Source organism: Mauremys reevesii, linkage group 25, assembly GCF_016161935.1.
Source record: "Mauremys reevesii isolate NIE-2019 linkage group 25, ASM1616193v1, whole genome shotgun sequence".
NCBI lineage: Eukaryota > Metazoa > Chordata > Testudines > Geoemydidae > Mauremys > Mauremys reevesii.
In genome coordinates, this window is record NC_052647.1 from 16152327 (window position 1) to 16168850 (window position 16524).

General features: G+C 61.0%; 1 protein-coding gene across 1 annotated transcript; it reads left to right on the plus strand.

Moving 5' to 3' along the window:
• Positions 1 to 4537: 4537 nt before the first annotated feature.
• Positions 4538 to 12486, plus strand: COQ10A (coenzyme Q10A; the record flags this gene model as incomplete). Its single annotated transcript, XM_039514753.1, has 5 exons — positions 4538 to 4695; positions 10803 to 10964; positions 11279 to 11471; positions 11570 to 11671; positions 12221 to 12486. Coding segments are annotated over 5 exons (783 nt in total), but the record flags the coding sequence as incomplete, so codon positions are not given.
• Between the last annotated feature and the right edge of the window lie 4038 nt (positions 12487 to 16524).

The following is a 16524-nucleotide window of genomic DNA, read 5'->3' on the forward strand; positions in this document are numbered from 1 at the left end:
ACTTGGATCCCCTCAGGGGTGCGGGAGCCGGGAACAGGGCAGCCCCTGTGGGCGGACCAGGGGGGGGGGGCCCTGAATGGGGGGGCACTCAGATCCCCTCAGGGGCGGGGGAGCCGGGCCCAAGGGAGCTCCTGGGGGGGCGGGCCTTAGGGGGGTCCCTGAATGGGGGGGCACTCAGATCCCCTCAGGGGCGGGGGAGCTGGGACCAGGGGAGCCCCGGGGCGGCAGGCCTTATGGGGGGTCCCTGAGTGGGGGGCACTTGGATCCCCTCGGGGGTGGGAGAGCTGGGCCCAGGGGGTCCCTTAGGGGTAGGAGACCTGGGCCCCCTGGAGCTCCCCAGTGGGTCTGGGCCCCATGTTTCCCCCCGGCCAAGGGGTGCCAGGGCCTCCCGGAGATCCTCCCTGAGACGGGGTGCAGACCCCTTAGGGCCACCCCCCTCCTTGCCAGCTGTGCCAGGACCCCCTGGCTGGACTAACACTGGGCCCCCCGCCTGCTCACCCTGGGGTGCAGGAACTCTCCTGGGCTACTTTGCCACAGGGGCAGGGCAGGTGAGAGCCGCTTTTCCACGTGGGCCCGTGAGTTTCCCTCAGGGCGATTCCATCAGTTGACCCCACCGGAATCAGGTCCAGGATGAGACAGGTGAGCAAACGGATAGATAAACTCAGCCCATGGGTGAAGCTTGGTGCCTCCGTGTTCTCCAAGGGCTAGCGATAGAGAATCAGGCGAGAAACTGCGCTACCTACACATCTGGTCAATTGATAGTAACCCTATGGATCTACCTCATTAACTGATGGCTTCCAAGTGGGATGGGTTGGTAGCCCACGTGGCCACTGTAAATTAAATAAGAAGAATTAATAGTTGATTGAGTTATGACATTAATTCTTTGGGCTTCTAAAGCACCCATTATCCAAGGATCCACCAACTTGTATTTAGTATTCGGACTAAACAAATCAGTTTGTTACAAGGGTGATCTCAGATTCTTTTGTTGTTGCGATGTGGAAGTCCCAGCTGAGTTTCTGTGCTAGTTACTGTACAAATACATGGTAAGAGGCAATCCCTACTCCAAAGAGTTAGAATCTGGACAAGGTAGATAAAGGATGGAAGGATTAAACATCTCACACAAGGTCATGCAGCTGTAGTGTAGACCAGGGCTTAGTACGGTCAGGAGTCCCAGCACAGTGTCTGCTCTTCTGGACCAAGCTGCCTCTCAGGCCTAGTCTACACTTAAAAGGTTTGCTGATATAGCTGTCCTGGCACCCCCTAGTGGAGACACAGCTGATTCCAGCAAAAGCGTTCTTCCACCCGTTCTCCAAATGGAATAGCTACGACCTGCCAAATATTTTTTGTTGCTGCTGTAACTGTGTCTACATTAGAGCTTTGGCCAGCACAGGCATATGAGTTAGCGGTGTGATATTTTACATGCTCCTAACCAACATAGCTATGCCAGTAATATTTTCTAGTGTAGCCCAGGCCTCGGAGAGGGAAGGTTGATCCTTTGTAGCTAACGCACAGGTCTGGGAATCAGGAGATCTGTGTTCTACATGGACTTTGCTCTCTGCTTGAACTCAGGAAGCTGAGACTGAGAGAGGGTCGCACAGTGAAGTGAATCTCCTAGACTTTAAGGGCAGAAGGGACCGTCATGATCATGTCATGTAGAACTCAGATCTCTTAATTCAGGTGCCTCCTAAAATCCCACTGCTTTCATCATGCCCACAAGAAATTAACTGTTAAACAAATCCAAAATCCATTCCCTCCTCGGGGCTACACAGCTAGTGCCTGCTCTCATTTCTATGCCTGTTTTTTAGGTCCCGATCCTGCAAACACTCCCTCCCAGGTGTAAATACTTCCACGTATGCACTCAGTGGGTCTAATCCTGGAAGTAAGCATTGCCCTTGAAGATGTTTTCAGGATTGGGCTGTTATATCGTAGGCTCTTCATGCTCTAGGGATTGTTTTGAGACTTGTATTTTATACAGTGCCTAACACATTGTCTTTGCTTAACAATCCCAATGACAAAGTGGTGCTGCATGGGACCTCACATAAGCATTTCTGGACGACTCTGATAGCGACCTCATGTGCAGCTGAAACCTGCCAGAGCCAAGGCCCCAAAAGCGGCTCACAAATCTTTACCACTTGACCCTGGGGGACACTATAGGTTCCAGTGGGCCTTGTGGCCATAAGGCTTAGCTTGATGTGGGGCATTGCATGTTGGGCCCTGTAGTCTCCACCAGCCAGCTAAAGATCAGGATGGCTTTAAGAAGCTGCCAATCTGGCTTTTGTCAGGGCAACTTTTGGGAGCCCCTTGAAGAAACGGACTTGTTTAAACAAATAAATGATCGGTGCAACAAGATGAGCTGAATAATTGTTTCCTGCAGTTACAAGGTGTTTGTATTTAAATTTCCTGCCTGTCACTATTTGGGAGGGATAACGGGACACTGCTTTAAATTGCTCCCTCCATTTCTTGCAATAACATCCAGAGACATATTTACATTGACTGCCATGGAGTGTGGAGGGGACGTAGTCTGGGGGCTAACGTGGCAGCTTCACTCCGGGCTCTACTTTTGATCTCTGGTTGAACTGAGTTCAGAGGAGGAGGAGCCAGGAGACTGTGTGTGCTGTTGATACTGTAGCAGGGCTATTTTTATCATGGCTTTGGACCTGCAATTAGCCCAGTGTTACCTAACAGTGAAATCAAGGTGAAATCATAGAGCTGAAAAGGCATAAAGAACAGCTGGTGACATTTTCACCAGTGAAATATTTGCCTGGAGGAGGAAGCAGTGGAACTAGACCTTTCACGGCAGCACAAGATCACCAGACTTGTGTTTTACAACCCTTTGCCAGTCATTTGTATAGGCCTTGTGGGGTAGCCTCTCCTCCTCTCACCTTGTCCGCAAAGGAAGCAACGCTGGGGGGTTCCTAGCTCAATTCTCTGTGAGCTGGGATTGGAGGAGTTTTTGGTAACTGGCTTCCCCGAAAGAAAATGGAATTAGGAGATGATTCATAGATTCCAAGTTCAAAAGGGACCATTGTGGTGATGAAAATAGAGGGACAGCTGGAACTGTTTAGACAATAACTGCTAATCAGTCCCATGATATATTGCTTAAGCTTGTGGTTAAGGCATAGATCTAGGAGTCAGGACTCCTGGGTTCTCTTCATGACTGTGACACAGGCTTCCTTTGGGCAGGTTACTTAACTTTTCTGTGCCCCAGTTTCTCCATCTATAAAATGGGCATCATAATTTTAACCCTCCCAAGAGGGCTCTGAGACTTTGATTTCAGTATTAGTCTGTAAAGCGCTTTGAGATTCATGTTGCAAAACCAGAGCCCAACAGTAAGTGTATTTTACTATGATTTTAGTCAAAGAAAGATCAGACATGGATAAGTGGTTTGACAGGGTCACTCTTTTAGGGTAATGTCTAGGATCCTGCAAGAAAACCCATGGGTCCAAAGCTCACTTTGGGGAGAAGGTCATTATGATATTACGTTGGTTTGAGGTGTGATGATGTTGTGTTGTGATGTCATGACATGGCTTCCTGGTGTGATCAGAGAATGAGCATCCTGAGGTTGATGACGTTGCCTTGGGCCACAGCAACGTCCCGATGTGTCTGAGTCCATGACTGGGGTTCTACCCATTGTGAAAATACAAATAATAAGGAATCATGATGATGTGATGATATTTTGATGGGCTGTGATAATTTTATGCTCAGTTCCATGTCTTCAGTTTTGATATGACAACATTGGAATGCACTGTCAAAACGTGTCATTGTGACAGGTGACATTTGAATGCAGTGAGATTTTCCCTGGGGTGGATTGACACGTTGGGGGTCAGGTAGCAGCGTGGGGACATGCCACGGGGCAGTGCCACGCTGGGGGACAACCCGCTAGGACAGTGAGTCGATTGGTGATTTAGTTGGCGTTGGTCCTGCTTTGAGCAGGGGGTTGGACTAGATACCTCCTGAGGTCCCTTCCAACCCTGGTATTCTATGATTGTATGATGTCGTGTTGCAGCATGACGATGTCACGTGGCACGGTGTGAGGTCAGGATGATGTATGAGCATGTGCTGCTGTGTCCCAGCATGGCACGGGGCGATGACATGTGGGGGCATGGCGCAGCGGGGCCACTAGGGCGCGTTGCCATGGGATGATGCGGCAGTGTGATGCATCACGGGGCGATGATGCCACTGTGTCATGCTATGACATGCTGCAGCACGGCATGAGGTCACTTTGCAGCCCATCAGCCCATTGGCCCCCAGCTGCTGGCTGCCTTGATCACAGGCCCCGCCCTGCCGGCCAGATGGACTACAATTCCCATCAGGCACGTGGGCCGTCGCTACAACGCCATTGGCCCCTCAGGGCGGCGGGACTACAATTCCCATGACGCTCCGGGCGGCGGAGCGCAAGCGTCTAGACCGTTATGGCGCCGAAAACTACAACCCCCATGATGCACCACGGCACCGGGACAGCCCGGCTCCCTTCGCCTTCTCGCCCCGCCCCCTGGCTGTGACGCGATGGGCTCTATAGTGACGCGGTGACGTTGTGTGTGACGGGGGAGGGGGAGTTCAGCGCGGCGGAGCCGGTGTCTGCGGCGGACGGAGCGCGGACCCCGGACCCCTCCCCCATGGCGGCCAGGCGGCTGCGCGCGGTGCTGCGGCTGGGGGCGCGCCAGGGGCTGCGGCCGGGCGCGCCCCGCCTGGCAGGTGAGCGGGCCGCGGGCCGCCGGGGAGGGGCCCAGAGGGGGTTATGGAGGAGGGCCGAGAAGGGGGTGCCTGGGGAGGGTCCCAGAGGGGAGGTCTCTGGGGTGGGGCCATGGGGGCAGAGAGGGGAGGTCTCTGGGGGAGGGGCCCAGAGGGGGTTATGGAGGAGGGGCCGAGAAGGGGGTGCCTGGGGAGGGTCCCAGAGGGGAGGTCTCTGGGGTGAGGCCATGGGGGCAGAGGGGAGGTCTCTGGGGAGGGGCCCAGAGGGGAGGTGCCCAGAGGGGGAGGTCTCTGGGGTGGGGCCATGGGGGCAGAGAGGGGAGGTCTCTGGGGAGGGTCCCAGAGGGGAGGTCTCTGGCGGTGGGGCCATGGGGGGCAGAGCGGGGGAGGGTCCCAGAGGGGGAGGTCTCTGGGGTGGGGCCATGGGGGCAGAGAGGGGAGGTCTCTGGGGAGGGTCCCAGAGGGGAGGTCTCTGGAGGTGGGGCCAGGGGGCAGAGAGGGGAGGTCTCTGGGGAGGGTCCCAGAGGGGAGGTCTCTGGAGGTGGGGGCAGAGAGGGGAGGGTCCCAGAGGGGGAGGTCTCTGGAGGTGGGGTCATGGGGGCAGAGAGGGGGAGGTCTCTGGAGGTGGGGCCGTGGGGATCGGGGCCTAAGGGAGGGGGACACTTTATGCAGCATTGGGTGCACTGGAAGAGGCTGTGGGGACCCAGCCAGGGCCGCTCACGGCATGGGGGGCTTGGGCTGGGTTGGATGCGTCGGGGAAGTTGGTGTTTTACGTTCTGGGGATCCGACCCACACACCTATTGCCAGAGAGATGGTCTTGTGGAGAGCTCCACTCCCAGCCGCATGACGTCCCTATGGCAACTTCAGCGACTGTCTGCAGGAAGCGGTGACGCGAGGGGAATTCTTCCTGGATACTTCGCTTCTTTCAATGGAATTTAGCTTCTGGAACCAAAGAACCAGATGTGAGCAGCTAGCTGGCCGCAGACCCTCGGCAGCACCCCAGGAAACGGCCTTAGCTGGCTGAAGACTAACCATGGGGGATCCATGGACCACGCATGGGCAACCACTGGCTTAGTAAAACTTGCTGCGTCTAAATGGGATCTAGCATCACTGAAGCAAGGATGGCTCCATCCCTAGCCCCTGGGGTTTGCTGGACAGCACCAGGCCTTTAGGTTTCCCCTTCAGGGTAGGGGAGGTTGGTGCTGGTTTCTTTAGCAATGGAAGATGTTATGATAACATGTAAAGAGCTTTCCAGGGAGTGTCATGCTTTGCAGGAAGAGGAAATAGGATCCAGATTCAGCAGCCGACCTCCTTTGCAAGTTTCCAAACACGTGGGTGCAGCCCTGCGACCAGGTGCTAGTTAAAGGGCGATTGCTGGAGATGGCGGTTTGTAAAAGTCTCTCTTCAGTCGGAAAACACGATGTTAACTTGACTTGATCTGAATTAAATGTCACCTCTTGCCCAGGCTTTGAGAATGAATGTCCTCCCTTTCAAAAGGCCTGGAAGTTTTGAGGGCTCGCACCTCCTCCAGCGATGACCTCTGGTGGGAGGTGCCGTGCCAGGAAGTTGCTGCAATGCATTGGTCTGTCAGCAATGCATCAGGCCCTCAGAGCAGGCCTGCTTCTTGGCAGGTGCGAGCAAAAAAATCAACAGCTTGGGCATAACCGAGGTGCTTTTCAAGTTCAGATGCCTCTGTTAGCACAGGGGACGCTCCCAGAGCTTGGAGCTGAGAGAGTTTAAGTGGCATTGTGCCTAGCTTTGAAATGGAGCCAGGGTGGCTGCTTGTCACTGACGTGTTGGGGATAAGAGATGCCGTGTTCCTCAGGGCAGCAGTCCTCTCCTCTGCATCTGCACAGCACCTAGCTCAGAATAAATAACAGGAGGTGGCATCTTGCAGGTAATCGTTGAGTGTGTTTTGCTTTGAGACGCAATATGGGAGGGCTGGCAAAGCACTCCTAGCTGAAGGCTGTGCTCTTTGCTGCACGAATTCTTCTTGTCCTCTGCTGCACCACGTCAGGCATAGAACTTGGAATCTGTCCCCTGGAGAGTCTGTCCATCCACTCAGGCAGGGCTGAGGGGGCCCAGGCGACCTCTAGGCTCATGGAGATCTCAGATGCGTTACTGAATCTGAACCACCAGCAACGTCTGTTGCGCTTTCCTGGTGCTGGAAGGAGATGGGGCATCGGGCTGGCTGAATCTGGAGTGGATCCAGCACACTGGAAAAGAAAGACCTTTCCCCTCTGCTGGTGTCTCTGGGGAAGAGGGTGAGTGACCTGTTTTCAGATGCATCTATAAATATATGTAAGTGAACAGCCTGAGTGGAAAGTTTCCAGTGACGATGGAACGTGACCTCCTGATTGTGCTGGGTGGAAGCTGCCGGGGTGCTGGAAGGAAGTTCCCGAAGGCAGGATTGAATCTCATTCCTAGTGTCATTATAATGTCCAATTCCCACCCTTCCAGCCAAATCGGAAGCTCGCTGGGGGGTTGGGAACGTCAGGACTTCTTGTTTATTTTGTTGGCATTTAACCAATGGGATAAAACCCGACCAGTCTGAACTACGGGTTGGGAGTCAGGAACTCCTGGGTTCTGTTCCTGGCTGTGGGCGAGTCGCATTGCCGCCCTGTGCCTCAGTCTCCCCAGCTGGGTATAGTCACTGAATGGTCTGTTGCTGGCTTGCACGTAAGTGCCGCCTGCTGCCTCCAGCGCCAGGGTCAAGTGGCGAAGACGAGGGAGCGTTCGCCGTCGCACTCTGAATTGTCGACGCTGACTCGGGGGTTGTGTCCAGGCTGTCGTGGGAGGCCAACCACGCCACCAGCGCAGCTCAAAGGGTGGGTCAGAGCCCCAGCCTGCCAGTGAAACGAGCGGAAGCACAAACATTCCAGCGGCAAGGGCGTGAGGGCCGTCAACCGCCTCTGGACTGTTTGCAGGAGAGAGGTCACATGTTGCTGGCTTCCCTTCTGTGTTTGTGATTCTCCTCTTGTCTGCGGTTGGCGTGCCAGGCTGTGAGGCTCACGGAACAAAAGCACCAGCTGAAATTTCATCAGGGGGCGAGGTCCAGAGGACAAACTCCGAATGGGATACAAGGGAATTAGAAGCATGACCTGGGTAGTGAGCTCTGCCTCTGACAGGCTGGGTTACCTTGGCAGATAAGTCCTGTTTGCAGTCAGTACCTCAGTTTCCCATCTGTCCATCGGAGAGAACACTGACCCGCCTTGCAAGGGCCGTGGAGAAGAAGCCACAGAACCCAGCATAAATAGCTCCTGCCAGTTACTGCCAGTGACCCAGCTTTTCCAGAGCGCCTTTCGCCCAAAGATCCCAGAGCGGCTGTAGACCGCCGAAAGGCAGCTACGCTGGGGGTGGGAAGCAGCAGCCAGGGCTGTGGATCCGAGAGGAAATCTTGGCCAGTCGCTGCTCTTTCAGAAAGCGCCAGGGATTGCTAACGTCCAGGCAGGGCAGGGCAAACCAAGCCTCCGGGCCTTGTGACATCCTGCCAGGGTTTGGAGCGCTAGCTCCCGCTCCTGCTCCTGAACTCTGCTTGGCAGCATAGCCGCCGGGTCTGGTTACGCACCGATGGGTCACCGGTGCAGCAGGGTGTTATTACAGGGCCTGCAGAGAGCGGGGGCACGTTGCTTCCCCTGCCACCCTCCTTCTCAAGACATCCAGCTACTCTCAGCTCCTGCGTCGGTGCCCGTGACGTGGAGGAGGGCAGCGGGGGCAGAGCTCAGCAGGGTGCCCTGTGTTTCACCAGCCACCCTGACTAAGGAGATGGGGCAAGTGTGGTCTCTGTGCCTTATAGCGGGGCCTTCCCGGTGGCACCCGGCTCCAAGGACGTGCTGCTCCTTATTGGCTTCTGGCCGGCTCAGCTGACTGCTGTTCCTGTGAATGAACCTCTCCTCTTCCTGCTCCGAGCTGCCCTCCTGATGGGCGGGTCTCATGGCAGCTGTTGCATAAGGCGGCTGGGCACAGGGGAGGGGCCGCCTGCCTCTTGACTCAGCAGCAGGTGATCTGCAGCAGGGAGCAGAGGGTCAGGGTCTCCCTCGCTGGGAGCCCTCCCCAGCTGCCTCCACAAAGATCTGAGTGAGCACAAGCAGGAGGTGATGTAAACTGCCACTGTGTCTGAGCGCGAGGCCTGCCGCCCGGCCCTGCCCTGCCCTGCCCGCCGGCCGCTCGCCCGGCCCGGCCCTGCCCTGCCCGCCGGCCCTCGCCCGGCCCGGCCCTGCCCTGCCCGCCGGCCCTCGCCCGGCCCGGCCCTGCCCTGCCCGCCGGCCGCTCGCCCGGCCCGGCCCTGCCCTGCCCGCCGGCCCTCGCCCGGCCCGGCCCTGCCCTGCCCGCCGGCCGCTCGCCCGGCCCGGCCCTGCCCTGCCCGCCGGCCGCTCGCCCGGCCCGGCCCTGCCCTGCCCTGCCCGCCGCTCGCCCGGCCCTGCCCTGCCCTGCCCGCCGCTCGCCCGGCCCTACCATGGGGGGCTTGTTTGGGGCCATGAACTGCTGGCCAGTGAGCTAGTGGGAGCAAGCTCCCCTCCAAGCCAGGGCTGACGCCGCTGCGGCGTTGTGCTGCAGGGAGCAGGGTGAGTGATGGAGCAGGGGGCGCTCTCCCCTCCGAGCCAGGGCTGATGCCAGGGCCCCCGCCCGGTGCTGTCTGTCAGGGGATCAGACGTCAAAGCTCAGGTCTGGGTCATTTGTGCCCATAGGACATTCTGCGCCATGCCAGTGCTGCCCACGATATTTTAGAATTGTGCAAAATTCTGCCAATTTTATTTGTCTAATAAATGTGGCGGCTCCAGCAGGGCCTTGGGGAGCACAGGCCACTGGCTGCACAGAGGTGGGATATCACTCTGCAGCTCCTCCCCGCGCCCAGGACATGGACTCAGCGGTGAGGCTGCACCCAACCCTGACACAGCACAAGGACCGGGCCTGCCCCAGAAACACCCCAGGGCCCTGCCCCTCTGTGCCAGGTGCACCAGATGCAGGCAGGCAGGCTCAGCAAGGCGGGATCCAAGTGTGGAGGGATCCAGGTGTGGGTTGAGAGGGTTCTGTGTGGGGCAATCTGGGTGCGTGTGGCTCAGTGGGGGATTCAGGTGCAGGGGGATCTGGATGCACAGGGGCTTGCTGGGGGTCTGTGGGTGCAATGGCAATGGAACTCTGCAGGGGAGTCCAGGTGAAGATGGTTGGGGCTCAGTGGGGGGGTCCAGATGCTGAGGGAGTGGGGTTGGTACAGTAGGGATCCAGGTGCAGGGGCAGTGGGGCTCATCGTTGGGTGGGGGGTTCTGGGTGTGAGGCACAGTGGGAGGGTCTGGGTGCGAGGGGGTCTGGATGCAGGGGGGTTGGGTGGATGTGGGAACAGCTCCCTGTACAGGGATCCTTCCCCCTGCAACTCAGGAGTGATGGGTACAGGAAGTGCGGGGGTGGGGGTTGCAGAGCTTCCTACCAGCCGAGGGAGAAATCTGGGGGTGGGTCCGACACGGCCCTGGATGCTGTGCAGGGGCAGAGAAAGTCCCGTCCTCCACAGCCCAGCCAGGACTAGCAGCTGAGCCCGGCGCAGGGTAGGAGCCACCAGCCGAGTCTTCCCCTGATGAGGAGGGTCACATGGCCACTCTTGTGGCTTCCCTTTGCTTCCCCATCAGAAAGTCATTTTTCTGCAGGGAAGCAAAGAAACCTGCGGGGGACATGAATTCTGCGCACGCGCAGTGGCGCAGGATTCCCCCAGGAGTAGCTCATTAAACATCCCCTTGGTGGGAGCAGGTGTCAGCGGCTCCTTCACTGTGACACGGGAGTCAGCGTCGCTCCCTGCCCCAGACTGGTCGGTAGAGTTGCTGCGTCACTCAACCCAGCGGTGGCCGCATGGGAGCAGTGACGAGATCGCAGCTTGGCCATGCAGCACTTGGGGGCCGATAGATCCCCAGGGGAATGGGATTGGCATGCGAGAGGGAATTCCCCCATCCTGGCTAGGGAAGGTGTTTCGCCGCCTTCGTCTCCCGCAGCCCCACTCTGTTGTTAGTGGCATTGGGCCTAGCTAGTCTCAGCATCAGGCGACCTCTCGAAGGGGAGCCGCACCTTCCCCTGCCTGGCCACGCGGGCTCCGTCGGTCTCTGCTAACCCCGACCCGGTTCCAGTTGCAGGGCCGTGTCTCTCTGTGGGATTCTGCTGAGCCGCGCGCCTTGGGCAATAAACAGCCTGGACTGCGGCCCCTGCACCCCGCACAGCCGGACGTTCATCAACCTCACGGGGCCTTTCACCAACAAAAGGAAGGAGTATTCGGAGAGGAGGATTATAGGGTAAGTGGCACTGGCTGTGTTCCCCCAGCGGGGGCATTCCGGATTGAGGGCACATGGGGCTTTCCCGGCACGCTCCAGCATGCTGCCTCCTTCACCTTCACCCAGCGCTGGTGGCAAAAGGGGAGGTTGGTCTCCAGGCCTCGGTCGACCCCTGACCTGTCTGTGACGTGACGCGGGCTCTGCGAACCGGATTGAGGCCCATGAAACTCATTGCACGTGCGGGGGGGCATGGCTGGTGGTGGAGGTGGCCGGTTCCCTAGCCGGTGCCTGCGGGCCGGGCAGCACCGAGTCAGCGCAGGCGTCTCTCCCGGCAGGTACTCCATGCAGGAAATGTACGAGGTGGTGTCCAACGTGGATGACTACAAGCACTTTGTCCCCTGGTGCAAGAAGTCGGTGGTGGTCTCCAAGCGCACGGGCCACGTGAAGGCTCAGCTGGAAGTGGGCTTCCCGCCCGTGCTGGAGAGATACACCTCCATCGTCACCCTGGTGCGCCCGCACCTTGTCAAGGTGAGGCTGCCGGGGAGCGCCGGGATTCTCGGGGTGGGGGCGCTCAGCCCCCCAGGGAGCAAAGCCCCTCGACTGACGCTCCTGCTGTCCCTTCTCAGGCCATCTGCACTGACGGGCGGCTCTTCAACCACCTGGAGACCAGCTGGCGCTTCAGCCCCGGCATCCCAGGCTACCCCCGCACCTGCACGGTGGATTTCTCGGTAAGCCCCCCCAGCCTGCCCTCCCCCATTTCCCGCCCCTCAGTCGCCACCTGGAGTCGTCCCCCTGGACCGGAGAGGTGGCTGCCGGGCGGCCAGCCCATGCTGTGTAATGGGCGGGTTAGAAGCACCTGTCCCCAGGTCATCGGCCTCGAGGAGGAGGCAAGCAGGGGGTGAAATGCTGCCCTCAGCCACCGAGCGACTGCTGTTCGCCTCTCCAGGGAAAGGGAAGCAGGAGCAAATGTTCCACCTGGGCACATCTGTCTGAGAGGCGGGGCCTGGCGGTTAGAGCAGAGGGGGCAGGGAGTCAGGACTCCTGGGTTCTCCTCTTGGCTCTGTCAGTGACTTGCTGTGTGAGCCTGTCGGCCTCAGTTTCCCCAGCTGGGCCGCGGGGTTTGTGTGGAGGCGACTGTTCGCTGCCGGCAGGTTCATCGCAGGACGTTACGGAACGTGGGCAGCCCCTGTGCCCCCGGCCCTTTGTTCCAGGGGAGGGCTCTGGCCCGGCCTGCCCTGCTCCGCCCCCCCAGCCCCTCATCTCGCTCTCCTCCCCAGATCTCCTTCGAGTTCCGCTCCCTGCTGCACTCGCAGCTCGCCACGGTCTTCTTCGACGAGGTGGTCAAGCAGATGGTGGCAGCTTTCGAGCGGCGGGCGGCCAAGAACTTCGGCCCGGAGACGCGCATCCCCCGGGAGCTCATGTTTCACGAAGTTCACCAAACGTGAGGGGGTCGGGGCCGCACGTGCAGACTCTGCCGGGGTGGCGGGAGGCGCTCGGACGCCCCGCCCCCGCCTTTTTAACTATTTATTTGATTTCACCTCTCCTGACGGTCTCTCTAATTTATCTGCTGGCCTGGTGTGCCAAGAATGGGGACGTACCCGGAGCGGCTGGGTCTGGCTGCCCCGGCGCGTCCCCCAGGCCTGCCGTCTCGCACAGAAGAACCGCACTGGCCTGCCGGGCTCCATATTTTTGTAGCTAATTTTATTTTAAACTTATTTTATTTTGGGGGTGGGGTTTTGTTAAAATCCCTCCAAGCAGGGAAGAGCGATCCCTGCCCCTGCCTGATCGCCAGCAATTCTCGTCTTTCCCCCTGTGCTGCCCTCATGGCAGAAACCGGCAGGGCTGCGTGTGCCAGCCCCCCCCCGGTCGGACTGCCATTCCCCCAGGCAGGGGGTGCGTGGACTGGACGATCGGGGCCTCGGCTCGCCTGTCTGTGGTCGGTAGCTGTGCCTTTGCGGGGCGGGGTGTGTGAAACGGATCAGAGCCTTCTCCCCATCCGCGGGGGGGCCGAGCGCAGAGAAGGGCGCCGAGCCAAGGTTACAGGGGCTGCGTGCCACCTCTGAGGTACGTGGGAGCGAGAGGGGAGCTGCGGTTGGTCTGGCAGCGAGCACGAGAGCAAGTGTCCCGTTAGCCGGGGCCTGCGGGAAGGGGCGGGGGCACTGCCTGGTGGGCAGAGCAGTCCAGGCAGGGCAGCTGCCCCCCCACGCCCTGCAGGTGGGATCTCGCTGAGCGCTCGCCGGGCCCTCGTTGGGCAGGGAGATGGCCCGGCCTCACCCAGGCCCCCACAGCGCTGACAGCGGGGCTGCCGGCTCTCGGCTCCCTTGGGAGAGCCCTGCGAGCGGGAAATAAAGCCCGTCTGAGTGACCAGGCTGGAGGGGGCCCGGAGGCTCCATGGGGTGGGGGGCAGAGGCCCCCCGCAGAGGTGATGCCCGCGGCACCCAGCCCTGGAAGGCTGGAGGCTGATTTTGTGTCCACACACTGATGCAGTGTCCCAGATGCTGGAGCCTCCCCACCTGCTTCTGGGGCGGGGGGACCTCCCCACTCCTCTCCAAAGCTCCCAGAGGCCCGTGGGGCGTCAGCAGGAGCTGGAGAAGCGGCTGGGGGAGGCCCCTCTGCCTGGCAGTGGAAGGCTTGAGGTGGGGGGAGCAAGGACCCAGTTCCCAGGGGCTGCGGCCCCACAGCGGAGCCGTCCTTGGCCAGCGCTGCCCCCCAGCTGTGCTGTGAACAGGGCAGGGAGGAGTGAGAACGCCGCTGCTCCCCCCGCCTGGGCACACAGCAGCTCTGTCGGGGCGCGTGCCCCGTGGCTGGCTCGGCGAGCGCTGCGGGAGAGGAGTGAACAGAGCCCCATTGTCCTGCGCGAGTGCTGGGGGGTCACCTTGAAAAGCAGCTGCAGCTTAGCTCAAAGTGGGGCCACCTTTGGCCCCATGGGAGCTGCCCGCTAGGGGGGAGCAGAGCCTGGCTCCCTCCCCTTGCCCCACCTCGCTGCTCTGCGCCCGGGCCCCTCCTGCAGTGCAGAGGAGCCGGCGTTACATACAACACACGTGGGCGGGGGAGAGGGGCAGAACCGCCAGCCCCAGGCCTGGCTCGGGTCCTGCAGCACTGGGTTTGCACGGCTGTAACTGCAGCGGGGGGGAAGGATCCCGGCTGCTGCTCGTTGGCCTCGCACGAGAGGCTGGGCGCAGACACCGCCTGGGCTGTGCCACTGCAGAGCGTTTTCAGAGCGTCCCCTGCGGTCCTGGGGGAGGGGGCGGCGGGAGGCTGAGCAGGCAGCGTGTGGGTCACGGCAGCGATGGAAGGGGGCGGTTGGGACCTGCTTCTCGTTCAGCCCGAATGCCGAGTGAGGCTGGCAGCTGGCCAGGCTGGGCGATGCCCCTGGCACGAGATTTGTTACCACAGTAATGGCTTGAATGGCCCAAGGGGACCGGCCTGTCTCCAGCCCGGGGGGGGTAGCCCGGGGCACTGGGGCCAGCAGCGCTGCTTCCTCTGCTGGGGGCCACCTGCCACCCATGGCCGAGCACTGGGCCGGCTGCGCCCGCCTCCTCTGCTCCAGGCCTCGGGCCTGACTCCCTGCCCTGCCCTTGGCTTCCAGCCAGGCTCCCCCAGGGCCCAGGAGACGTGCAGCTGGGCCCGGGCCGGTGCGGTGCCTTCCCCCTGCTACCGTATCAGGCTGCTCTCTGCCGGCTGCCTGAGAGAAATGTACATGGGGGGGGGCACCCCCTCCAGCTCGGAGCTGGGACGCAGCCACCTCCTCCGTGCACTCGCGGGGAGTTTTGTCTCCAGCCGAAAGACTCTGTAGAAGTTTCCTGCTCTGAGAAGTGGGTTTTTTAGGCCAATAAAAAGCATTTGGCAAGCGGGCTCCCTGCCTCCTTCGGGGCGTCGGCGGCTCGGTACCAGCTGGGAGGTTGGCTCCTGCAGGCCACCTGGGCTGGGGTATTTCTCAGCTGGACTCGGGACAGGGGGCACGTGGGGCCCAGTGCTCGTCGGCTGCCCCTGGCTTTGCACCGCCAGCACGCCCTGGCCCAGGGCACGTCCCAGACGCCAGGTAACTGCGACCCCCAACTCCTGCAGCCACGCCAGCATCAGGCCTTTCCACGCCGTTCTCCAAGCACCCGAGTCTCTGCCCTCCGGGAGCCGGGTCAGTGCAGGCCCTGGGCCTTCCCCACACCCACCCAGGTGCTCCCCACGGGCCACCCCCCTCGCTAGCCACAGCTATGCTGATTCCCGGTCCCTGCACCCGCCTCACATGGTGCCACGGGCTGGCTTCCCACCAGCTGGAGGGGCCCCCTTCGGGCTGCTGGGGGAAGGAGCCGGGGCAGCCCCCCAGCAGGGAGTGAGGAGGGGGCTGGATTGCAGCACTCGGCACCCACCAGCAGGGCTCAGCCCTTGGTGCAAATCCAACCCTGGGGGTGGGTCTCCCTGGGCAGGACCCCGGCCAGGCTCGTTCTGTGTGGGCGCCGGCAGGCGGCTCCCCAGCCCCAGTGGGGGCTGAGCGCTGAGCCAAGCAGTGGGTCTGCCACAAGCCGGAGCCATGGTGGGCAGGCGCCTGCCACCAGGGAAAGCTGAGCCCACGGGCAGGGCCTGCCGCAGCCGGAGGAGCCCCAGCCCACGTTAGCCACGAGGGGAGACGGAGACAAGCCGGCAGCCAGGAAACATCGTGGGCCCGGCCCAATGCAACGCAGCCCCCCCCACGTGCAACTCCCCCAGCTAAGCCCCCGGCCTAGTCGTGCCGCATTAAATCCCAGCCCCCGGCCGAATGCCGAGCTGGGTCCTGCACTGGGGCTGCTGCTGCGGTTAGAGGGACGCGGTGGGATACCGGGAGGGGCTCCTGCAGGCCAGACAACAAATGTCTCCTTCCACCTGCGGGCCAAGGCGGGAGAAAGGGCTGGGGGGCAGCAGCCTGGCCCCAGGCCCCACAAGGGTCAGAGATGCCACGACCCCCAGGGCGCCTCCCTCCAAGCTTCCAGCATGGGGCTGCTCCAGCAGCAGGACAGCTCGGGCTCTGCCCTCTGAAACGCCGGCCACAGCTGCAGGGCTGGGATGCTGGAATCCTGCCCTGGCGGTGGGGTCGGCTCTCCTGGCCTCACCCAGCCCCCCAGGCTCTAGTTACAGGAACCATCAGTGCCCGTTGGGGGCTGGGGAAAGCACCAGCCCCTGGCAGCAGGGCCCACTGCAGGCCAGGCCCAGCCCAGGGAGAGCAGGGACCAGCTGCTCAGTTCCCCCCCGTGCTGGGCGAGACGCCTGCTTCACGTGGGCTGGGGGGCCCTGGCACAGCTGGGGCAGCTTCCCATGGGTTGGGGGGCAGGCCCCTGGGAACAGGTGGGTTGTGGGAACAGCAGTAGGGGCTTTAGCAGCTGTGAGAAGCTGGCTAGGGGCCCCTGGGGGACAGAAGCCCTGCCCCCCGCAGGGCCAGAGAGGTGGCACCGGCTCCCTCCCCAGGCCCATGACTTGCTGGTGGAACCAGCCCCACGCTGCCCTGTGGGGCAGGCCAGGTTGGAGCAACGGGGCTCTGCTAACCCTCTGCTGGGCTGGTGCTCGGAGCCAGGCTGTGGGGGCAGCTCTGGGCCTCAGCCCAAAGCAGCGA